We start from the raw sequence: 20,773 nt of genomic DNA, 5'->3' as shown, positions 1-20,773 counted from the left end.
TCACTGCTTGTCATGTTGGTTTCAGAAGCTATGCAGTGGGGCAGCATCCCCTCATTCACATGTTCATGAAGGGGCCTCACGGTTCTCTGCCTGTTGCTAAAAAGCTCATTTCCCCTTGGGATTTATCACTGGAGCTGGAGGCCAAGTGACTTGAAAGAATTGAGGAAATGTTGGGTAGCATTGCTTTGGAATACATCTTATTTAATTTCGGTGAAGCAAGATGGCCTATATTGTTTGTAGTACCGTAACTTGGTGTCATTTTGATATCGATACTTTTAATGGCAGGCCTGGACTGGTCTTGTATGTGTGAGTAACTTGGCATTTTTGTATGTTGAAAACGTGTTTTTTATGAGATCATATTAAACTACTGCTAACATTAGCACATAATAAAGGCAAACTATCTAACAACAGATATGTTTTGCTCCTGGGAAAGCGAACAACCAAAAACCTCCTGTCAGCAAGAAGGTGGCCGAATTAGCTAACCGGCTAGGGAGGAAAAAAGTGGAAAATTCCCCCCCTGTCCCCTGACGGCAACAAAGATTTTCACCTACTGAGCAAAACAATCTTACTTTACTTTTAATATGGGTTTTAAAAACTTAAATGAAATAGCAAATACACATTTAAAAGCACAATACAATCCTGTAACTAACTTTTCCAAACTCCACAAGACTTCTTACTCTCTCTCTCTACCACAAACAGGAAGTGCGTGTCAGGCTCAAGCAATCGAGCCACAGCTGTGAGCATAGGGAAATCTGGGAGTTGTCCATATCTCCCTGTTGGTGGATCTCAAACACAACATGATGAAAGAGAACTTTAGGTTACTGTCGTAACCAGGGGTGAAATTGGGATTTGGGAGGTGGATGGACCCTGAGATCCGGTGGGAGGTGGGTGAAAAAAGGTACAATGAATGTCTCAGCTCAAAACAGTTGTATCTTTAATGTATTGTGTGCATATTTGTAATTAAGGAAAACAATGTTTTGAAAAGAATGTATACTATTGATGCAAGCTTTTGCATAATATATTTCAAGTTTATTGAGTGTCATTAATGCTAAGAATTTTTTTTACCCACAAAAATAATCGGTCATCCTCCTCTTGTCCTCACTTTCTTCCTCCTTTATCCATCTTTCTTAAACTGGTGAGGCGCAAAACTTTCTTTTAAACTAATCATTGATCTTGTAACGTCCCTGCCATTTCTCATGTTTTCTGTTTTGCCTTGTGTATCTTGTCCCTATTTTTACCATCTTTGCTCGCCTCCACAGCGGAGGTGGGTCTCTGTTTCAACGATCCCTGAATACCTAATTTTACCCACCTGTTTCCCTTGCATTCTGCACGCTTTCCCGTCACGCTCACCAGTATTTATTCTCGGCTCGCCTACCACTCTCTGCCAGATCGTTGCCTCTGTTCCTTGCAACTTCTCGTCGGCTTGCGTAAAAGATCGCAAATTCTCTTTAGTCTTGTTCCCCGGTTTTTTCCTAGCTCTTATCCACTTTTACTTGCCACTTTGCGTTCGGGTTCCCCAGTCTGTGTTTTTCCTGTTTTCGTGTTTGTCTGGTCTCTATTTTGTTCGTCCCCGTCTTGTCTGCATTTCCCGTTCCCTGTCAGCCGTGTCCAGCCTGCCCTTCGCCGGCCTCCCAGTCCAGCCCTGTCCAGTCCTGATCTGCTCCTGTGCCTGCTCAGATCTGCTCCAGCCGCAGTCCTGCTCGGCCCTGCTCCTGTTCCTGCTCAGATCTGCTCCAGCTCCAGCCCTGCTCGGTCCTACCCCTGTTCCTCCTCAGATCTGCTCCAGCCGCAGTTCTGCTCGGTCCTGCTCCTGTACCTGCTGAATCCAGCTCCAGCTCCTGCTCGGACCTGCTCCTGCTCCTGCTCCGGCTCCAGTCTTGTCCAGTCCGGTTCCAGCCTTTCCCAGTCCAGTTCCGGTTTTGAATTGCCCTGCTCAGTTTGGATACCTCTCAATAAACCGGTTGCTTTTCTCCTAAGCCTCTGTGTTCGAGTCCTGCGTTTGGGTCCAGCATCGTCACAGATCTCAAACTGTTTTAATTAATTTTCAGTGATTAACAAGCATGCAAACATCTGACTAATCAATTGGAAAGGGACACGGCTTCTTCGCATTGTGTTAGGGAGATTAAATGATAAATGCGATTTATAAAAATCAGTTTTAATCACTAAGCATGTGGCAGAATCTTCTGCCGATTTTCACTGAGCATCAGTACAATTAATCCACAAAATAGGCTACTCAATACTATAATATATAGCGAGCTCTCCCCAAATAGGCAGTTTTAGCAAGTAGCCTAGGCCTCATAGCCTATTTTTATTTTACTTTTGAAGTACGAAATTGTGCACATTTTTAATCAACATTGTTTGCGGATACATGCACTTCTTTCTCCGCACTCGTATTCATGGCAAGTATCTGCAATGCGTAGATTGTAAACAAAATTGAAATGCAGGTTTTATTTTTGCTGGGTTATTCTGAAAACTAACACAGTAGATAACAGACTGGTGTATCTTGTTTGTTAAGTGTAGACTACTTGGTGATTAAAACAGATTTTTAACGGATAAACTGAATTTATGATTTAATCCCTCCACCACGGTATGAAGACGCTGTATGTTAGGCTACGTGCCATTTGATTAATCCGATCGTTGGCACGCTTGATTATAAATGAAAATTACTAATCAAAACAGGTTGAGATCAATGATTAGTTGAAAGGAAAGTTTTGCGCCCCACCGATTTTCAGCTCACCAGTCGCCGCTGAATAAAACATTATGTAGGCTATGTGGGAAATATTCAATCCTAGCTTATCTGCTGATTTTGCTCAAGCAATCAAAGTTGCCATTAATAATAGCCGGCGTTTGTGGGGGCTGTTTATTCATCTCTCTTTAAAATGTTGCATAGATGAAATTACATGTTAATGAAATTACCTACCGCGCCTGCTTCCAAACAATCAAGACAATCAACAATATTTCTTTTTCTGTGCCTGTCTATATGAACAACTGTTCCTCCTGAGTTTTTTTTCTTCAGATTTTTGATTGGTGGAGTGAGTAACTGGCTAGAGGGAACACATGGACTGGAGCGTACGAAAAATGGACTGGATTGTCATAGTTAAAAATTATTTATTTATTTACCAAAGGTGGGTGGACGCCGTCCACCCGCGTTCACCCCCAATTTAACCCCTGGTCGTAACCCCGGTGGAGAGATCCACCAAGACTGCCCTGCCTGCCACTCATGTGAAGTGAATACGTTCACTGAGAAGTAGTAACACAGGCAGACTTGGTGCAATGGGATGCTTCTACACAAGTCATGACCGGTTGTCATTCCCCATAGGTGGATCTCTCCACTCTGTGTTTCAGAGAACTAGGGTTACGACAGTAACTTAAAGTTTTGGGGTAACACCCTTACTGATGTACTCACTGGGCATATTGTTAGTTTCACTAGCAGGATGTGCAGCTACTAACTGTTAGAGTCAGTGGCCAGATGGATCTGAATGTCATTCAATAAAATACAGAGGTCATGCCCTGGGATATTTAGATTAGCCTCTTCACCCAGATGGGGTAAGCCTTAATTAGTTGTTATTTTTAGATTCCTGGATTCCTATGATTGAAGGTCTTGATGTCACAGAACGATTGAACGAATGCCTGGCAGCAGTAGATAGTCTCTCCAGGGTACAACGTCTTGCTGCCCATCATTTCATATGTGCACAACCCTGTTAATGTACATATACGCTAAATCATATTCACACATAAACATTCTGTCAGGGCGGGTGCAGGAATGGACCCAAACGCAGAGTGAAAACCCAAAAGTCCAGAAATGGGGAAAACCAAAAGACTTTAATACAAAGCACGGGGAACAAAGGGAACAGAAAGCCTCGCAGGGCGCTAATAACAAACAAAGGGAAAAACTCAAAAATTGCAGGAAAACAAAAAATCCAAAAATCCAAAAACAGAGAGAACAGAGCGGGCAACAAGCAACAGGCAACAGGTAGGCAAAACACATACAGAAACAAGCAGGCAGGTAGCAAACCGGAAAACAAACCACAAACTGGTACAGAAACGAAAGGATCCAGCGCCTGAGTGAGGGAGAGGGAGACTTAAATAGGAGCGACGCAGGCGAGACACAGGAGGGCACAATGAGCAATCAAGCCACAGAGAGGGAGGGGAACACGAGACAAAACGCAACTAATAATGGGATAACGAGAACCAATAAAACAATTAACAGAACACAAACCGAGGTGCCGCCATCTGGCGGCCCAACAGAGAACAACAAGGGGGAAGACAACAGAACCCTGACACATTCTGGTTACAGGTTCTGAATATTAGTAAGGTTTTTTTCCACCCGGTGATAAAATTCACACTCTTACACACATCACAAATTCTACCAATTTAAAGTCACACAGTACACAGCACTACTCACCCCAGTCTCTGCAGTTTACAGTTTGGACTCCTCAATCCAGCACAGAGCAGCTTCACTCCTGAATCCCCCAGGTTATTGTAGCTGAGGCCCAGATCTCTCAGGGGTGAGTTTGATGACTGGAGAGCTGAGGCCACAATATTACAGGACTTCTGTGTGAGGTCACAGCTGTTCAGTCTGCAAAGAAGAGTTTATACATTCAACTCAGGAATTACTGGCACTCTTTATGAAAATTAGCAAAAATTATTGTGTAAGACAATCAATATACCCAATGATGCAAATTGTCTGCATTTGGAGAAACTACTTACTTTCAGTATAAAAAAAAAAAATTCTTTAAAAAAAACTTTTGAGTAATAGCAGTTTTCTCAAAAGCACAGAGGTCAAAATTATTGGCACCCTAATGAATATTTTAAATAAAACTAAACAAAGTGGCATCTGAAGAAATTTTTTATTTTATTTGATCTCCAGAACTGCCCCCAGAAACTGTATAGCTGCCTTTCACAATTCCTTGTATCACTGGCGTATAAATATGATGTTGTACACACAAAAAATCCCTTTGTCATCTATGCCCATGGGGAAAACCAAAGAGCTTTCAACTCAGAAGAGACAGACGGTTGTTGACCTACACAAATCTGGTTTGTGTGTTGTAGGTTCCTCATGCTAGGCAGCCGACAGCTACCAGCCGGCTAGTTAGGATCCCCTTATCCTGCACACTGCTAAGGGATCAGCTGAGCCCCTGTGCTGAGGCCGTCTCAGGACCCCCTGGTGCTGCACACTGCTAAGGGATCAGTGGGCAAGGAGTGGGGGAGCCCTGATACTCCCAGGGAGAGCAGGGCAGCAGTGCAGTACTGTATGACAGGGGAACATCTGCACGCTGTGTTTATACATTAAAATACAGGAATAAGCAGTGAGCAGGCTGTACGGACCCAGCAGCGGTCTATATTGTGATTAAAACTCAGACAGCAGTGTATTAACATGCACGTGTAACATGTTGCAGACAAAGATCACTCCATTTCAATATTGGAAGTAAAACTCCAGGAAGCACTGTCGGACAACCGACATCCATCCATCATCCATCGATTATCTATACCCGCTTATCCGGGGCAGGGTCGCGAGGGGTGCTGGAGCCTATCCCAGTGTGCATTGGGCCAGACAGGCTGCCAATCTATCGCAGGACACAGACACCATGCACTCACACACTCATACCTATGGGCACTTTACTGTCTTCAATTAGCCAACCTGCATGTCTTTGGACTGTAGGAGGAAACCGGAGTACCCGGAGGAAACCCACGTGGACACGGGGAGAACATGCAAAATAAAGGCCATTCTCCACACAGAAAGGCCCAGGCCGGATGTGGCAGGGCTCGGTTTGCGGGAGGAATTCAGGGCAATCAGAGGACCACGCCTACTGGTTAAGCAGACACACACCTGGATGATGTTACGAATCAATCCAGGATTTAAAAGTGTGTTTCTTTCCACAGTAGGCGTCTGAGACCGGGATCCCCCACGACGGTGAGAGACAGCACGTACAGACCACTCCTGGATTCCTATGATTGAAGGTCTTGATGTCACAGAACGATTGAATGAATGCCTGGCAGCAGTAGATAGTCTCTCCAGGGTACAATGTCTTGCTGCCCATCATTTCATATAAGCACACCCCTGTTAATGTGCTTATACGCTAACTCGTATTCACACAAAAACATTCTGGTTACAGGTTCTGAATATTAGTGAGGTTTTTTCCACCCCGTGATAAAATTCACAATCTTACACACATCATCACAAATTCTACCAATTTAAAGTCACACAGTACACAGCACTACTCACCCCAGTCTCTGTAGTTTACAGTTTTGACTCCTCAATCCAGCACAGAGCAGCTTCACTCCTGAATCTCCCAGGTTATTGTAGCTGAGGTCCAGATCTCTCAGGGGTGAGTTTGATGACTGGAGAGCTGAGGCCACAATATTACAGGACTTCTGTGTGAGGTCACAGCTGTTCAGTCTGCAAAGAAGTGGTTATACATTCAACTCAGGAATTACTGGCACTCTTTATGAAAATTAGCAAAAATTATTTTGTAAGACAATCAATATACCCAATTATGCAAATTGTCCGCTCAAACATTTGGAGAAACTACTTACTTTCAGTATGATAAAAAAAATATTCTTTAAAAAAAACTTTTGAGTAATAGCAGTTTTCTCAAAAGCTTAGAGGTCAAAATTATTGGCACCCCTAATGAATATTTAAAATAAAACTAAACAAAGTGGCATCTGAAGAAATTTTTTATTTTATTTAATCTCCAGAACTGCCCCCAGAAACTGTATAGCTGCCTTTCACAATTCCTTGTATCACTGGCGTATAAATATGATGTTGCACACATACAAAATCCCTTTGTCATCTATGACCATGGGGAAAACCAAAGAGCTTTCAACTCAGAAGAGACAGTTGTTGACCTACACAAATCTAGTTTGTGTTGCCGGTTCCTCATGCTAGGCAGCCGACAGCTACCAGCCAGCTAGTCAGGATCCCCTTATCCTGCACATTGCTAAGGGATCAGCTGAGCCCCTGTGCTGAGGCTGTCTCAGGACCCCCTGGTGCTGCACACTGCTAAGGGATCAGCTGAGCCCCTGTGCTGAGGCCGTCTCAGGACCCCCTGGTGCTGCACACTGCTAAAGGATCAGTGGGCAGGGAGTGGGGGAGCACCGATACTCCCAGGGAGAGCAGGGCAGCAGTGCAGTACTGTATGACAGGGGAACATCTGCACGCTGTGTTTATACATTAAAATACAGGAATAAGCAGTGAGCAGGCTGTACGGACCCAGCAGCGGTCTATATTGTGATTAAAACTCAGACAGCAGTGTATTTACATGCACGTGTAACATGTTGCAGACAAAGATCACTCCATTTCAATATTGGAAGTAAAACTCCAGGAAGCACTGTCAGACAACCGACATCCATCCATCATCCATCGATTATCTATATCCGCTTATCAGGGACAGGGTCGCGAGGGGTGCTGGAGCCTATCCCAGTGTGCATTGGGCCAGACAGGCTGCCAATCTATTGCAGGACACACACACCATGCACTCACACACTCATACCTATCGGCACTTTACTGTCTTCAATTAGCCTACCTGCATGTCTTTGGACTGTAGGAGGAAACCGGAGTACCCAGAGGAAACCCACGTGGACACAGGGAGAAAATGCAAAATAAAGGCCATTCTCCACACAGAAAGGCCCAGGCCGGATGTGGCAGGGCTCGGTTTGCGGGAGGAATTCAGGGCAATCAGAGGACCACACCTACTGGTTAAGCAGGCACACACCTGAATGATATTACAAATCAGTCCAGGATTTAAAAGTGTGCTTGTTTCCACAGTAGGCGTCTAAGACCGGGATCCCCCACGATGGTGAGAGAGAGCACGTACAGACCAGAGAAAAGGCTGAAAAGCGCTCGTATAATTTCATTTATTTTGTCTTTGTTATTTTAGTTTATTGTTTTTGCCCAGATCACGTGAGGGTGATGAGCGAAGGTGTTTCGTTTGTGTTTGTTTGTGATTATGCTCTCTTTCGCTACCCCAATAAAACGTTAGAGATATCTGGAATTTCCAAATCTCCCTGTGTCCAGCTCTTCTGTCTCTATCAGGGTAGTCACGGTGTGTTACACAGGAGTTGAACCCAGAACCTTCTTGCTGTGAGGTGACAGTGCTACCAACTGCACCACCGTGCCACCCTCAGACAAGTATTTTCAGTCAATGCCCTTGTTAAAATGTTCAGCACTCTGAATACTGAACACAAGTGGTATTGCGTGTAAGAACCTCTCCCTTAACCTACATATAAAATGTATTTTACATGACTTAATTTAATAATTATTATTGAAAATGACATTTATAAATTAAATAGACAAATTCTTTGATAGGTCAGTCGACAGTAACCTGGTAGAATAACCGGTAACCGGGGAGGCAGGCTAATTTAACACAAGGACTGGTCTATCTAAAAGCTCACAGTGTACTTATTACATTAAAGTGACCTTATGTTGTTGAAAGCAGGGCTAAATATTCATGAATTATTACCAAACTATTCATGAATTTAGTCCCTTCCTAACAGGACCAAACAGGAATATAATAGGTAGTATAAGAGGTAATTCTGTTCAGCTATTGTATACCTATAAAAAGCATGGACGTTTACTTCTTTTTCTTCTAACACAGACAAAGATTTTCCAATCAATGATTTCAATTAAATGCCACAAATTGCATTTAAACTTAAGATCAAATGGAACCGGAACTTTATTTGTCCTGTAGCCACAATGGGCCTCTGGCCTCGTAAATAGCTTTGTCTGCTGGTTTGTCTCTCCTGAGACAAACTCTGCAGGAGGTGGGACCCATAGATCCCCTGCCTAGATTAGGGTATCAGAGTGGCGTAAAGGACGTTTCCTTTAATGTTCGTGGAGTGGAGGGTAGGCAGCAGTCTTCAAGCCAATATTGTATCCAGTTCACTGCTTCTCTCTCTGAGGCCAATAATCTAAACACTTGATATCTGACATACTGTAGATAAGTTAATTTCTAATTTTGCCCTCCCGCCCAACCACAGCTTCTGGCTTCAGTCTGTTTGTGGTCTGAAGAACAAAGCATCACTGCAGACCCGTCGCCCCGTCCCACAGGTGGACTCTTCCATTTCAGAGCAGTCAGCAGCTCAGTGGTTGCGGTCTCGTCAGAGGCAGTTCGTGAAAATGAATAGGTATTGTGTAGCAAGACTCATGTGAGCACCCTGGGGCAAAAGAGCTGAGGCCACAATATTACAGCACTTCTGTGTGAGTTCACAGTTGTTCAGTCTGCAAAGAAGAGTTAATATATTATAGTATTATTATATTAGGTATACATGAAGCATGTATCTAATATGGGAAATGTGCCAATGACAGTGTTCAGTGATGAAGAGTGAAATGAAGGATTTTAAAGTTGATGATGCTCTGATGAAGATGTTTGTGCTACACTCTCCAACTGCAGTATTTTGGACCTGAAAATTAAACATCCTGCTGGAATGAACTCTGACTGTTCTACAGATGTAATTCTGACCCAAATGTCCCCTTTTCTTATACTGTAAGTTCTCTGAATTGGGGCAAAGGTGTCATCTACCTTTTCTATAATCCGTTCTCTGGGCTTAACCCTCCCGTCCCATACTAGACGTGCAGCTGCCATCTTCCAGAGTGGAGAGCAAGTTAGTTTTCAGTGCTGTAGGATGTTTGGCCACCACCAAAAGTAAAGATGTAAAAGGCAACAGACATTTTTCAGAGTGGACAGTGACTTCGATTATTTCCTTTTGGTTTTCTGTGACAAACTTCCCACAGAACTGCAAACTAACACACAGCTAAAGGCAGATTCACTGTAACAGGAAGTAATGCACATGCTCACAAATATGTATTGTGGTGAGGGCCTCTGGAGCCACCAGTCAGCTCCACTTCACCTGTGTCTCACCGGCTCTGCTGGGGATGGCGGTGGGTACTATGGTTTTGGCCAGGTCAGACTATTTTGTAAAACGTAAACTAGTGTGGATTGTGGGAGATGTTCTCTGGATAGCATTTAAGGGAAGCTCAATCAATTTAATTCATTATCCAATGTCCTTTCAAAAAAGCATTTTTGGCATGCATCACAATTTCTTTGTGTTCCTTTCTTTATCTTACAGTCACATCAGGTGCATGTCCTTTCCTCTCTTATAGAATAGTGTCCAGTCCATCTTGCCATGTCTTGTAAATAAAATGATTGCCTCTTAACACTGTTAAAGCTTTCTATTCATGGTTATTGGCAACTGTCATATTCTGTCATATGAAAGTACACCTCTTTCATCATCTTGTGTTTGAAAGCCAACTCTAGGGAATGACATCTGATCCAGACCTCCATAGAAGCATCCAGTTGCACCAAGTGTGGCTCTGACAGACAGTAGCATGTTCATTGCAAACGGAGGCTACCGCCCGCCTGGAAGAGCATATAAAACACTGCAGCGCTAATATAGCCAAGGGCTACAGACTCCAGTTCAGAGTGAAACCCCCCATTTCAACAGAGTCATTTACTCTCAAACACAAGCGAGCGCTCCCATGTTTGAGGAATAAATTCCTTCCCTCTTACAAAAAGGGGGAAATACATGTGGTTCCCAGAGATCAAACCCAACATAGTTTTTATTTTCATTATTTCCAGCTCCCAAAGAAGGACGGTTGTCAACTTCCTATCTTGAATCTCAGTGTTAAACAAACATTTGAGGCAATATAATTTCAAAATGTTAACAGAGCACTCTTTCACGTTCAAAACTGATCTTAAAACTCAGACATTAATTAGAATAAATAAACTAAAACAAAAGAAAACCCAAACCCAGTTTACCAAACAAAAAGGATCTTCACAAACACCAAAACCACAAAGCAAACCACAGGCTACACAAAAGAAACCCCAAAGAAGATCTCAAAGAAAAGAACTCTATGCAATCCACAAAACAAAAACACACAGACAACTACAAACCACCCAAAAGAAACCCGAAAGAAAGATCTCCCCTGCCTCATACTGCTGGGCTTATGTTAGCTCACAGGCAGGTGGAGGAAATCAGGTAATTAGGCAATCAGGCAACTACTTCTACCTGCACTAGCCAGGCAAGCAGAGGCAGGGGACCTAACAAATTTTCACCATAATGAAGAAAAACCCCTGTTCTACAAATCAGAAACACTCTCCATAATACAGGTATGGATGTGTCAATACCTCCTGTCTGCAGAAGACTTCACAAACAACGACAGAAGCTATACTGCAAGATGCAAAAGTTAGCATTAGCATAACACAAATCTGCCTACAATCAACACACCATCTCAATACATAAAACCAATATTGATCATCTTAACGATCACCAAAAAAACTATCCTCCTAAATTGAAAATCTAGGAATTCATTAAGTATCACACAATGGCAAAACCTTCTCACTGAACACATCAATGGAACAAAAATAACTGCCTCACTTAAAAATCTAAGTGACTTCACCACTGTTATATGTAAACATTGTAATTGTATAAATAAAGGTGTCCTCCATCAAGTGGGGGAGCTGGTGGGCCAACTGAAAAATAATAAATAAATGAATAATTAATTAACACTGAAAAAAGTGTTATAACAGTGAAGACATATTGCAACACCCATGCAGCCAACAATTCACATCAACTTTTAGCACTAAAAAGCTAAACTGTCATCACCATGAATGAGAGTTTATAGCAGGTAAGCCTGCACTGAGGGACTTGAATCTTTTACCAGAAGGTAGAAGTAGGAATTTAGGGTAAAATGTGTGAGTGGGGATACTATTTTCTGTGCCTGTCTGAGAACGGACTCCTCATATATCGTCTGAAGAGATGGGTGTTTCCCAACCCCCATAATATTCATAGCAATCTGCACCAGATGAACCATCAGACAGTTCATTAGTACAGTCAAGTTATCAAACCATTGGTTCACCTGTGCCACTGTGGCTCTTTCATCTTTGCAATCATGCCTGTATTGTAATAATCTGGGAATTAAGCAACACACCAATTAAAACAGACTGAAAAAAATGATAGATCTATTTTTCTTGAATTATACATAAAAATAATCCACCATCTGTATGTCCTTTACTAGGCAGATGCTTTTATCCAAAGTAATGTACAAAAGTGCATTTCATTGTCGTGGACAACTACAAAACACACGTTCAATAAGATACAATACTCATTTCGCACAGCTGTTTCTAGCTAAGAACACAGTTTAGTTCACACAGTGAGCACTATTCTGACCTAACTTATGCCAAGCCAAACTATATTTGAAGTGGATAATTGCACTTCAAACCTTCTATGTAATCCAATGGAAGCCAATTGAAAACAGTGAAATTTTGTACTGGAATTTCTCCTCAGAATTACATAGTTAGGAGTGGGATTATTTGAAATTTAAAGCGGTGGGGACCTAATCTGGGAAGGAACTGGACCTGTCGTTGAGGACCGGACCGAACTAGACATTCTGATTCGGGTCTGGGTCTGGGTCCTGAACTGGAACGAGTTTCAGACTAGTCACCACAGCTCTACGTGTCCTCCTACCCCTAAAGCCTTTGTATTGCAATGACAAACTTGCCTGAGTAATAAATAGACCTACAGAATTAAAAGAAACTGTCTTAAACTAGCTGGTCAGCCCACTTACATCTGAGAAACGCTATAAGCTTTGGGTAGCCAACTCTCTTATTTGCATGGTGCAAAAAACCATGAACAAAAGAGGCCATCAGTATATGATTTCCCAAAAAAGATCACACATCGCAGAGTGCCAGATTTTCCTCTAAATGTATGTAGGGGATTTAAACATTCATGGGGGAAGTTTCACAGTAAAGATGTATGGAAGTCAATGACAGATAGGGGGATTTTAAATGAGATATGGGGGAACATTTGTCAGGAATTTGAATGGGAGTTGATTGAAGATTTTGAGGACTTTTTTTAGGAGTATTTGATTCAGGCATCTGGCAACACTGAGGCAAGTTGTGAAGTAGGTTCAGTCTCAACTCAAGCAAAGAAACCGCAGTCATTTCCTTTATTCAAACATTATATGTAAGGCTATAAGAACTTGTCACCACTTAGTTGATAATTCGAGAGGTCAACATTGTTCTGACATTGGTGCAGCTAGCTTGATGAACAGAGTATGATGCAGGAAACTGACACAATGCAGTTAGTCAACACAGTTCCAAATATAGCCAAGGCAAATGAGATCAACACTCCCGCTGCAGTTATGCAAGGCATGGCATTTAGTAGAATTATAGGTCATAAAATTAGGACAGGCACTGACTAAGAAGATAAAGAGTGGAAAACCTTTCAGCAAGGTGAGGATTATCTGAACTATGTTTAATTTTCTGAACCCAACAGTTATAACCATTAACACCCTCGTTTGGCATCTGGCACTCTGAATACCGAACACAGTGCATCAACAGCTAAAACACACACAGACACACACACACACACATTCACACACACACACACGCACACACACACATACAGACCCACACTCACACACAGACACACACACACACACACATGCAGACCCACACTCACACACACACACACACACACACACACACACATGCAGACACACACTCACACACAGACACACACATTCACACCTCCAATGGCTACCCCCAAGTTCGTCCTCTGTCTTATCTCTAGGTTATCCTGGCCAAGTGTTTTGAAGCTTTCTATGGCTCAGAACAGCCAAATGGCGAATTAGACTAACTAAAATGTAAAATCAAGATTTTGGCTAGCTGTTTTACAACTTGTTTGATCCACTAAAGTACATCTGCATGGATAAAGCTACAAATTCATAAGAAACTGTCCCACACTACTAATTAATGTCTTTAAAAAAACTTACAAAAATTAGCCTATCGATTATATTGTTGTCATCAGCTAATTGCAAATTATTCAGTCGTCAACCTCGTGCCACTTATTTGTGAGCTAACCCCTAAATGCTAATTGAGTGAATTGCACAGAAACATGCCCATATTGGCTATTCATTTTTAAATTGGCTAAATGTTTCGGAAAGTCCTGTGAATCGCATAATAACATAGGCCTGTGCTAGGTTCATGTAGGAATTCACATCCAAAGCACAGTAGGTGAAATTACTTTCACTAGGAACTAGAGTCTGAAGTTGGAATCAGTCACTGCATGACTCACTCGTTCACTAGGAACTGAAGTCAGTGAACAAGAGTCTGAAGTTGGAATCAGTCGCTGCATGACTCTCGTTCTCGTTTGTGGAAGTCCATCCATCCATTATCTATACCCACTTATCCTGGTCAGGGTCACAAGGCAAGAGGCAGGAATACACCCTGGACAGGTTGCCAAACTATCACAAGGCACAAACAACATTCACTCACCATTCATACACACTCGGAGTACCCGGAGGAAACCCACATGAACACGGGAGAACATGCAAACTTCACACAGAAAGGCCCAGGCCAGGATTCAAACCCAGGACCTTCTTGCTGTGAGGCGACAGTGCTACCAGCAGAATAAAATGTCATTTTATTCACAATCCTTTCAGAAACACCACAATCCTGCAACACACACATGTGTGATGAAGGAGTAAAACTTGCCTTCATCAAAAGGTCAGTGTGTGAAAGACAGTGGGGTAACTGTATGGATTTAATGAAAGTTCATAGCAGGTAAATGGAGATGGATGAAGACTGCAATGTGTGACAGGCCTGAAACATTTTACTACGCAGGTCAATGTTTTACCATATCAATCAGACAGTCTGTATCCAGTTCTCACTGGTGACATATTACAACAGGGACAGGGACTGTTTGACATCAGTACTCTCTTTTATTGATCTATTATCCCCCGTAGTTAGTTTATGTTTTAAAAAGATTACTTTCAGAAGGTCCTGAAAATGAATGGGAGTGAACTGGGAGCTGGACAACCAGGAGGAACGGCGATGCTGTTAACGGTTATCAGGGACAGCATATGTTGCTAGTATTCACACTATCCAAATACAATGGGGTAAGCTCCACAAAATTACTTGTGAAATATCCATTTAATTATCTTGGTACCTAATTCATTTCATTTGAGGATTGTGGGTATGCATCACAAGTTCTTTGTGTGTTCTTTTTCTTTATTTATCAATCTGTTGGGGAGAATCACGTGACCTACTGGGAAGATGGCTGCCTAGTGATTTTGTTCCTTGCCCTCTCTCAGGACAGGACTATAGAAGTAATGAGGGCCCACTATGGCGGCTGATCAAAAACAGCAGACAGGCCTGGAACATTGATTATTAATCTGCTGGGGTACACGGATCAACAGCATATTTCGCCAAGAAATCACCAGTGAAGTTGAACAGGAGAGTAATTCGTTTTTATCCAGACTTCAGCGATTACACAGTACAGCGGAACAGAGCCCTCTCTTCTCTGCTGGCAGTAACCTGTGATCGCGGTCTCCAGACGTTCCTAATATACCCAGCCACGCTCAAGCTCACTCAATGTTGCACAGCACCTTTTCAAGTCTCCAGCTGAGGCAAGTCAGTTCATCAAATGTCTTTCCTGCTAGAGCTGCTCCAGTCAACTGTTAGAGCTGCTATAGTGAAGCGGAAAGGTATGGGAGCAACAACAGCTCAGCGGTAGGCCACACAAGCTCACAAAATGGGGTGCTGAAGCTTGTAGCATGCAAAAATCATCTTTCCATGGTTGCAATACTCACTACAGAGTTCCAAACTACCTCTGGAAACAACATCAGAACAAAAACTGCTCGTCAAGAGCTTCATAAAATGGGTTTCCATGGCCAAGCAGCGGTACACAAGCCTAAGATCATGATGTGCAATGCCAAGCGTCAGCTGGAGTGGTGTAAAATAGACTACCACTACTACTATAGACTATCTGGAGCTGTGGAAATCACACTTCTCTACCTGGCAGTCTGACGGACGAATCTGGGCTTGGTGGAATGCATAGTGCCAACTGTATAGTATGAAGGAGGAGGAATCATAGTCTGGGGCTGTTTTTCATGGTTTGGGCTAGACCCCTTAGTTCCTCTGAAGGGAAATCTTAATGCTACAGCATATAATGCCATTCAAGAAAATTGTGTGCTTCAACTTTGTGGCAACAGCTTGGGGAAGGCCCTTTCCTGTTTCAGCATGACACTGTTCCAGTGCACAAAGCAAGGCACATAAAGAAATGGTTTGCTGAGTTTGGTGGGGAAGAGTTTGTCTGGCTGGCACAGAGCCCTGACCTCCACTCCATCAAACACCTTTGAGTGAATTAGAAAGCCTTATGCCCAACATCAGTACCCAAGCTCACTAATGCTCTTGCAGCTGAATGGAAGCAAATCCCCGCAGCCATGTTCCAAAATCTACTAGAAAGCCTTCCCAGAAGAGTGGAGGCAGTTACAGAAGCAAAAGGGGGTCCAACTCCATATTAATGCCCATGATTTTGGAATGAGATGTTCAACAAGGGTGTGATGTTCAGGTGTCCACACACTTTTGGAAATGTAGTGTATGAGCATACCCCAGTCAATACGCTGATCTGCAAACTCATATTCACACAATCATTGAGGTTACAGGCTTTGAAAATGCAATCAGTAAATTTGTTTTCTTCCTTATGACAAAATTCAGACATACACAACCATACTCAGGAATTATTTTTTGTTAAGGTCACACAGTACACAGCACTACTCACCTCAGTCTCTGTAGTTTACAGTTTGGACTCCTCAGTCCAGCACAGAGCAGCTCCACTCCTGAATCTCCCAGGTCATTGTAGCTGAGGTCCAGATCTCTCAGGGGTGAGTTTGATGACTGGAGAGCTGAGGCCACGATATTACAGGACTTCTCTGGGAGGTCACAGCTGTTCAGTCTGCAAAGAAGAGTTTATACATTCAACTCAGGAATTACTGCCCCTCTTCACGAAAATTAGCAAATATTATTGTGCAAGACAAACAATATACCCAATGATGCAAATTGTCTGCTCAAACATTTGGAGAAACTACTTACTTTCAGTATAATTTAAAAAATATTCTTTTAAAAAAACTTCTGAGTAATAGCAGTTTTCTCAAAAGCATAGGGGTATTGGTACCCCTAAAGAATATTTAAAATAAAACTAAACATCTGACGTGGTATCTGAATAAATTTTTTATTTTATTTGATCTCAGCCCCCAGAAACTGTATAGCTGCCTTTCACCATTCCTTGTATCACTGGCATATAAATATGAGGTTGCACACACACAAAATGCCTTTGTCATCTATGACCATGGGAAAAACCAAAGAGCTTTCAACTAAGAAGAGACGGTTATTGACCTACACAAATCTGATTTGTGTGTTGTCGGTTCCTCATGCTAGGCAGCCGACAGCTACCAGCGAGCTAGTTAGGATCCCCTGATCCTGCACACTGCTAAGGGATCAGCTGAGCCCCTGTGCTGAGGCCGTCTCAGGACCCCCTGATCCTGCACACTGCTAAGGGATCAGTGGGCAGGGAGTGGGGGAGCCCCGATACTCCCAGGGAGAGCAGGGCAGCAGTGCAGTACTGTATGACAGGGGAACATCTGCACATTGTGTTTATACATTAAAATACAGGAATAAGTAGTGAGCAGGCTGTACGGACCCAGCGGCAGTTTATATTGAGATTAAAGCTCAGACAGCAGTGTATTTAAAACTCCAGGAGGCACTGTCGGGCAAGCAACAATTAAGTAAAAATATGTTTATTTTCTGAATCCAGTGCTTCAGTCAATGCCCTTGTTAAAATGTTCAGCTCTCTGAATACTGAACACAAGTGGTATTGCGTGCTAAAACCCCTCACTTAACCTACATATAAAATATATTTTACGTGATTTAATTTAACAAGTATTATTGAAAATGAAAATTATGAATTCTATCATTGATAGGTCAGTCAACAGTAACCTGGTGGAATCAACTGACAAACCAAAACAAACTCTGTATCAGGTCTACTTCTAAGCTACAAAACAAAACAGAAGACATCAAACAAGATGCTAAATTGGGATGGCAGGTATGCCATCCCGCCAAGTTACGCCTTGGCGGGGGCATGCCCCCATACCTATACAGCACCGAGAGTTTGGCACTTTTCAGGGTTCCCCACAGAAATAACCACAACAGCCCCAGACACTCAGCCCTTAAAAACATTAAATTCTGTACATTCTGACCCCATTTCAACAGACAGATTTCATAAACAACTTCACATGTCCACACAATAAAGCCCCAAACTAAGGAGATTTTGCGTTTTCTCGTTCTTCTTCTTCTTCTTCTCATTCTTATTTTTCCTGCCGCCTGTCCCACTAACAACATGTCTCCCAATTGGACATTTTACCGACATCAGCCAAATCCTCACCCTCACAACCCAATCAAAAACGCGCATACACACGCAAAATACCCATACCTTTTTACTCTGACACATTTCCAGTTTAAACAGCTAATCTGCCTGTGGCCTAGTGGGTAAGGTTACATGGGGTCGTAGGTTCAAGCCCAGCTAGGGACACGTTTCTTTAACCTGCTTTTACCCTCACTAATAGTTGTCCACTACTTCTCACTTATTGCTTTTGCACCATTTCTACCCGCTGTTCACCGAACGTATACACTGCATTATGACGTACCGTCTGCACGTTCAGTTATTAACCGGCTACGATATTGCAAGGCCTGTGTTCTTCTTTAAAACCACGGACAGGTTTGCGAATGATATTTCACGCATTGCATAGCTATGTCATGGTGCTGCACTAACAAAGTCACAGACTGGTAAACCTCCGGTTGAAGATTTGAATCTCGCCTCGCCCTCAGGCAAATAATTTCCTATTTTTCACTAACGTTTTCTTATGCTTTTATATTTGCTTAACCAAAACTCACTCATGGCCACCCATATGCATTTCATGACGGCAAATGTATTCCTTTTATTAAAAAGTTACACCAGTTCACCACTGTGCCATTTCTACTAACTATATTTCTTCACTTGGCTACCATACAAAACCTTCTTATCAGCAAATGCCACGTTTCTACATTCATGTTACCTCGCCCTGTTCTCTATCTAGCCACATACAAACAATTACTACGTATGTACGTTCTGCAACTCCCCATTAAAACATTACATTTAAAATCATGACTCACTCATAAGTGTAACCACTAGTACTGAACATGAGAAAAGCACATTAGTGCAATAGATTTCATACGTTACTTATACCGACTGTTATATATACCGTTCCATAAGGAAACTAAGCTCGCTCATGGTCACTTTATTTACTCCGCACTATAGTCTGTGATCATGTCAACCTTCACCTACATGCCCATTCTGCTAAAAACATATTGTTTCAACTACGCAATTTCATCATTTCATCCTAATTTCTCTCACACTGTTGTTATTTTCTCATATGCAAAGCCTACTGGGACATATGCGTCTGCTCCTATTCTCCACTATCAAGTTTTCCGGTTCTAGCTTAGCAAAACAGCAAACAGGATTCCCACCTGCAGATAAGCGTATCAAAATGCTTATAAACCTTACAAACACTAAAAGTGCATCTCCACGAAATAACAGACAACGGAGCAGGACAGCAGGGTACACAAGTTGCGACATAGGCAGCTCTAATTCTACGGGCTTGCTGATTCTTTTCTCAATCAAGGCTCGTTGGATGGCCGTCAAATCCGTGAGTACATACACTGCCATATTTCACCTGCGTTTCTGTTGCGTTTACACTTACGCCACCGCACCCTTTGTCACAGCCACTGTTTTACATATATAGCAAACCGAAACTGCTAAACAGTACACACTCATCAGACTGTACAAATTCACACAAAGATAGCCATAATCCACAACCGTTTCTTACAGGGTCACTTCGCATTTCTCACTCTCATAATAAAACGCTTTGCAAAAAGAAATGATATCTCATAAAAAACATGTTTTCAACGTACAAAAATGCCAAGTTACTCAAAAGTATTGATATCAAAATGAAGCCAAGTTACGGTACTACAAACAATATAGGCTATCTTGCCTCACCGAAATTACATAAGATGTATTTCAAAGCAATGCTACCCAATATTTCCTCAATTCTTTCAAGTCACTTGGCCCTGTGTTTTGTAATCTTATCATTTTATAATGTCATGCAAACTTTGTGTCAGATCAAAGAGTCAAATATTTCGAATTGACTCAGGGAACACATTGAAATTCATGTACAAAACTGCTGCTGAGTAACTACAGGAAGCATATTTCTCCAGAAAACATGTTTATACTTGCTTCTGAACTGAATTTGAGTATATGTACAAGTTATTGTATATTTGCTACGTACAATAAATACTGCATGTAAAATACATATTGTACATTCATACATAGAACTTCTTTATCCCCATGGGGACAATTCCCTCGCAGCATGTTACATTCAGATTTACGAACACACACTTATACCAAGAAACATACTATCATTCATGCAACAGAAAGGCTGGGTGGCGAAATACATACATACCAATACAAATTGGACATGTACATGCCTATTCAATCAATCTTGACTGTGAGAGAGCCATCCACACCATGTTTGGGCTGTCCATGTAGTGCATGTTTAAACACACAGGGCCAAGTGACTTGAAAGAATTGAGGAAATATTGGGGCGCATTTCTTTGAAATACATATTATGTAATTTCGATGAGGCAAGATAGCCTATATTGTTTGTAGTACCGTAACTTGGCGTCATTTTGATATCAATACTTTTGAGTAACTTGGCATTTTTGTACGTTGAAAACGTGTTTTTTATGAGATCAAAGTATTCCCCTCTACCAGTGCCACGGGAACAAAAGAAATGAACTAAAACACACAACCAATAAACCACCACCAAAATAAAGACAAACTGCAACACAACACAACTTTTTCTGAGGCCATCATAAATACTTAACGCAGCATGGCTTGA

At 42.1% G+C, this 20,773-nt stretch overlaps 1 protein-coding gene across 1 annotated transcript; it reads right to left on the bottom strand.

Moving 5' to 3' along the window:
• Window positions 1-45: 45 nt before the first annotated feature.
• LOC135247101 (NACHT, LRR and PYD domains-containing protein 12-like) lies at window positions 46-16,737 on the bottom strand (the record flags this gene model as incomplete). Its single annotated transcript, XM_064320359.1, has 4 exons — window positions 46-1,993; window positions 4,406-4,579; window positions 6,227-6,400; window positions 16,564-16,737. Coding segments are annotated over 4 exons (760 nt in total), but the record flags the coding sequence as incomplete, so codon positions are not given.
• Window positions 16,738-20,773: the final 4,036 nt, after the last annotated feature.

Source organism: Anguilla rostrata, unplaced genomic scaffold (assembly GCF_018555375.3).
Source record: "Anguilla rostrata isolate EN2019 unplaced genomic scaffold, ASM1855537v3 scaf1065, whole genome shotgun sequence".
Taxonomy (NCBI): Eukaryota; Metazoa; Chordata; class Actinopteri; order Anguilliformes; family Anguillidae; genus Anguilla; species Anguilla rostrata.
The sequence above is the reverse complement of the archived record's forward strand: the minus strand, read 5'-3'. Positions and strand labels throughout refer to the sequence as shown.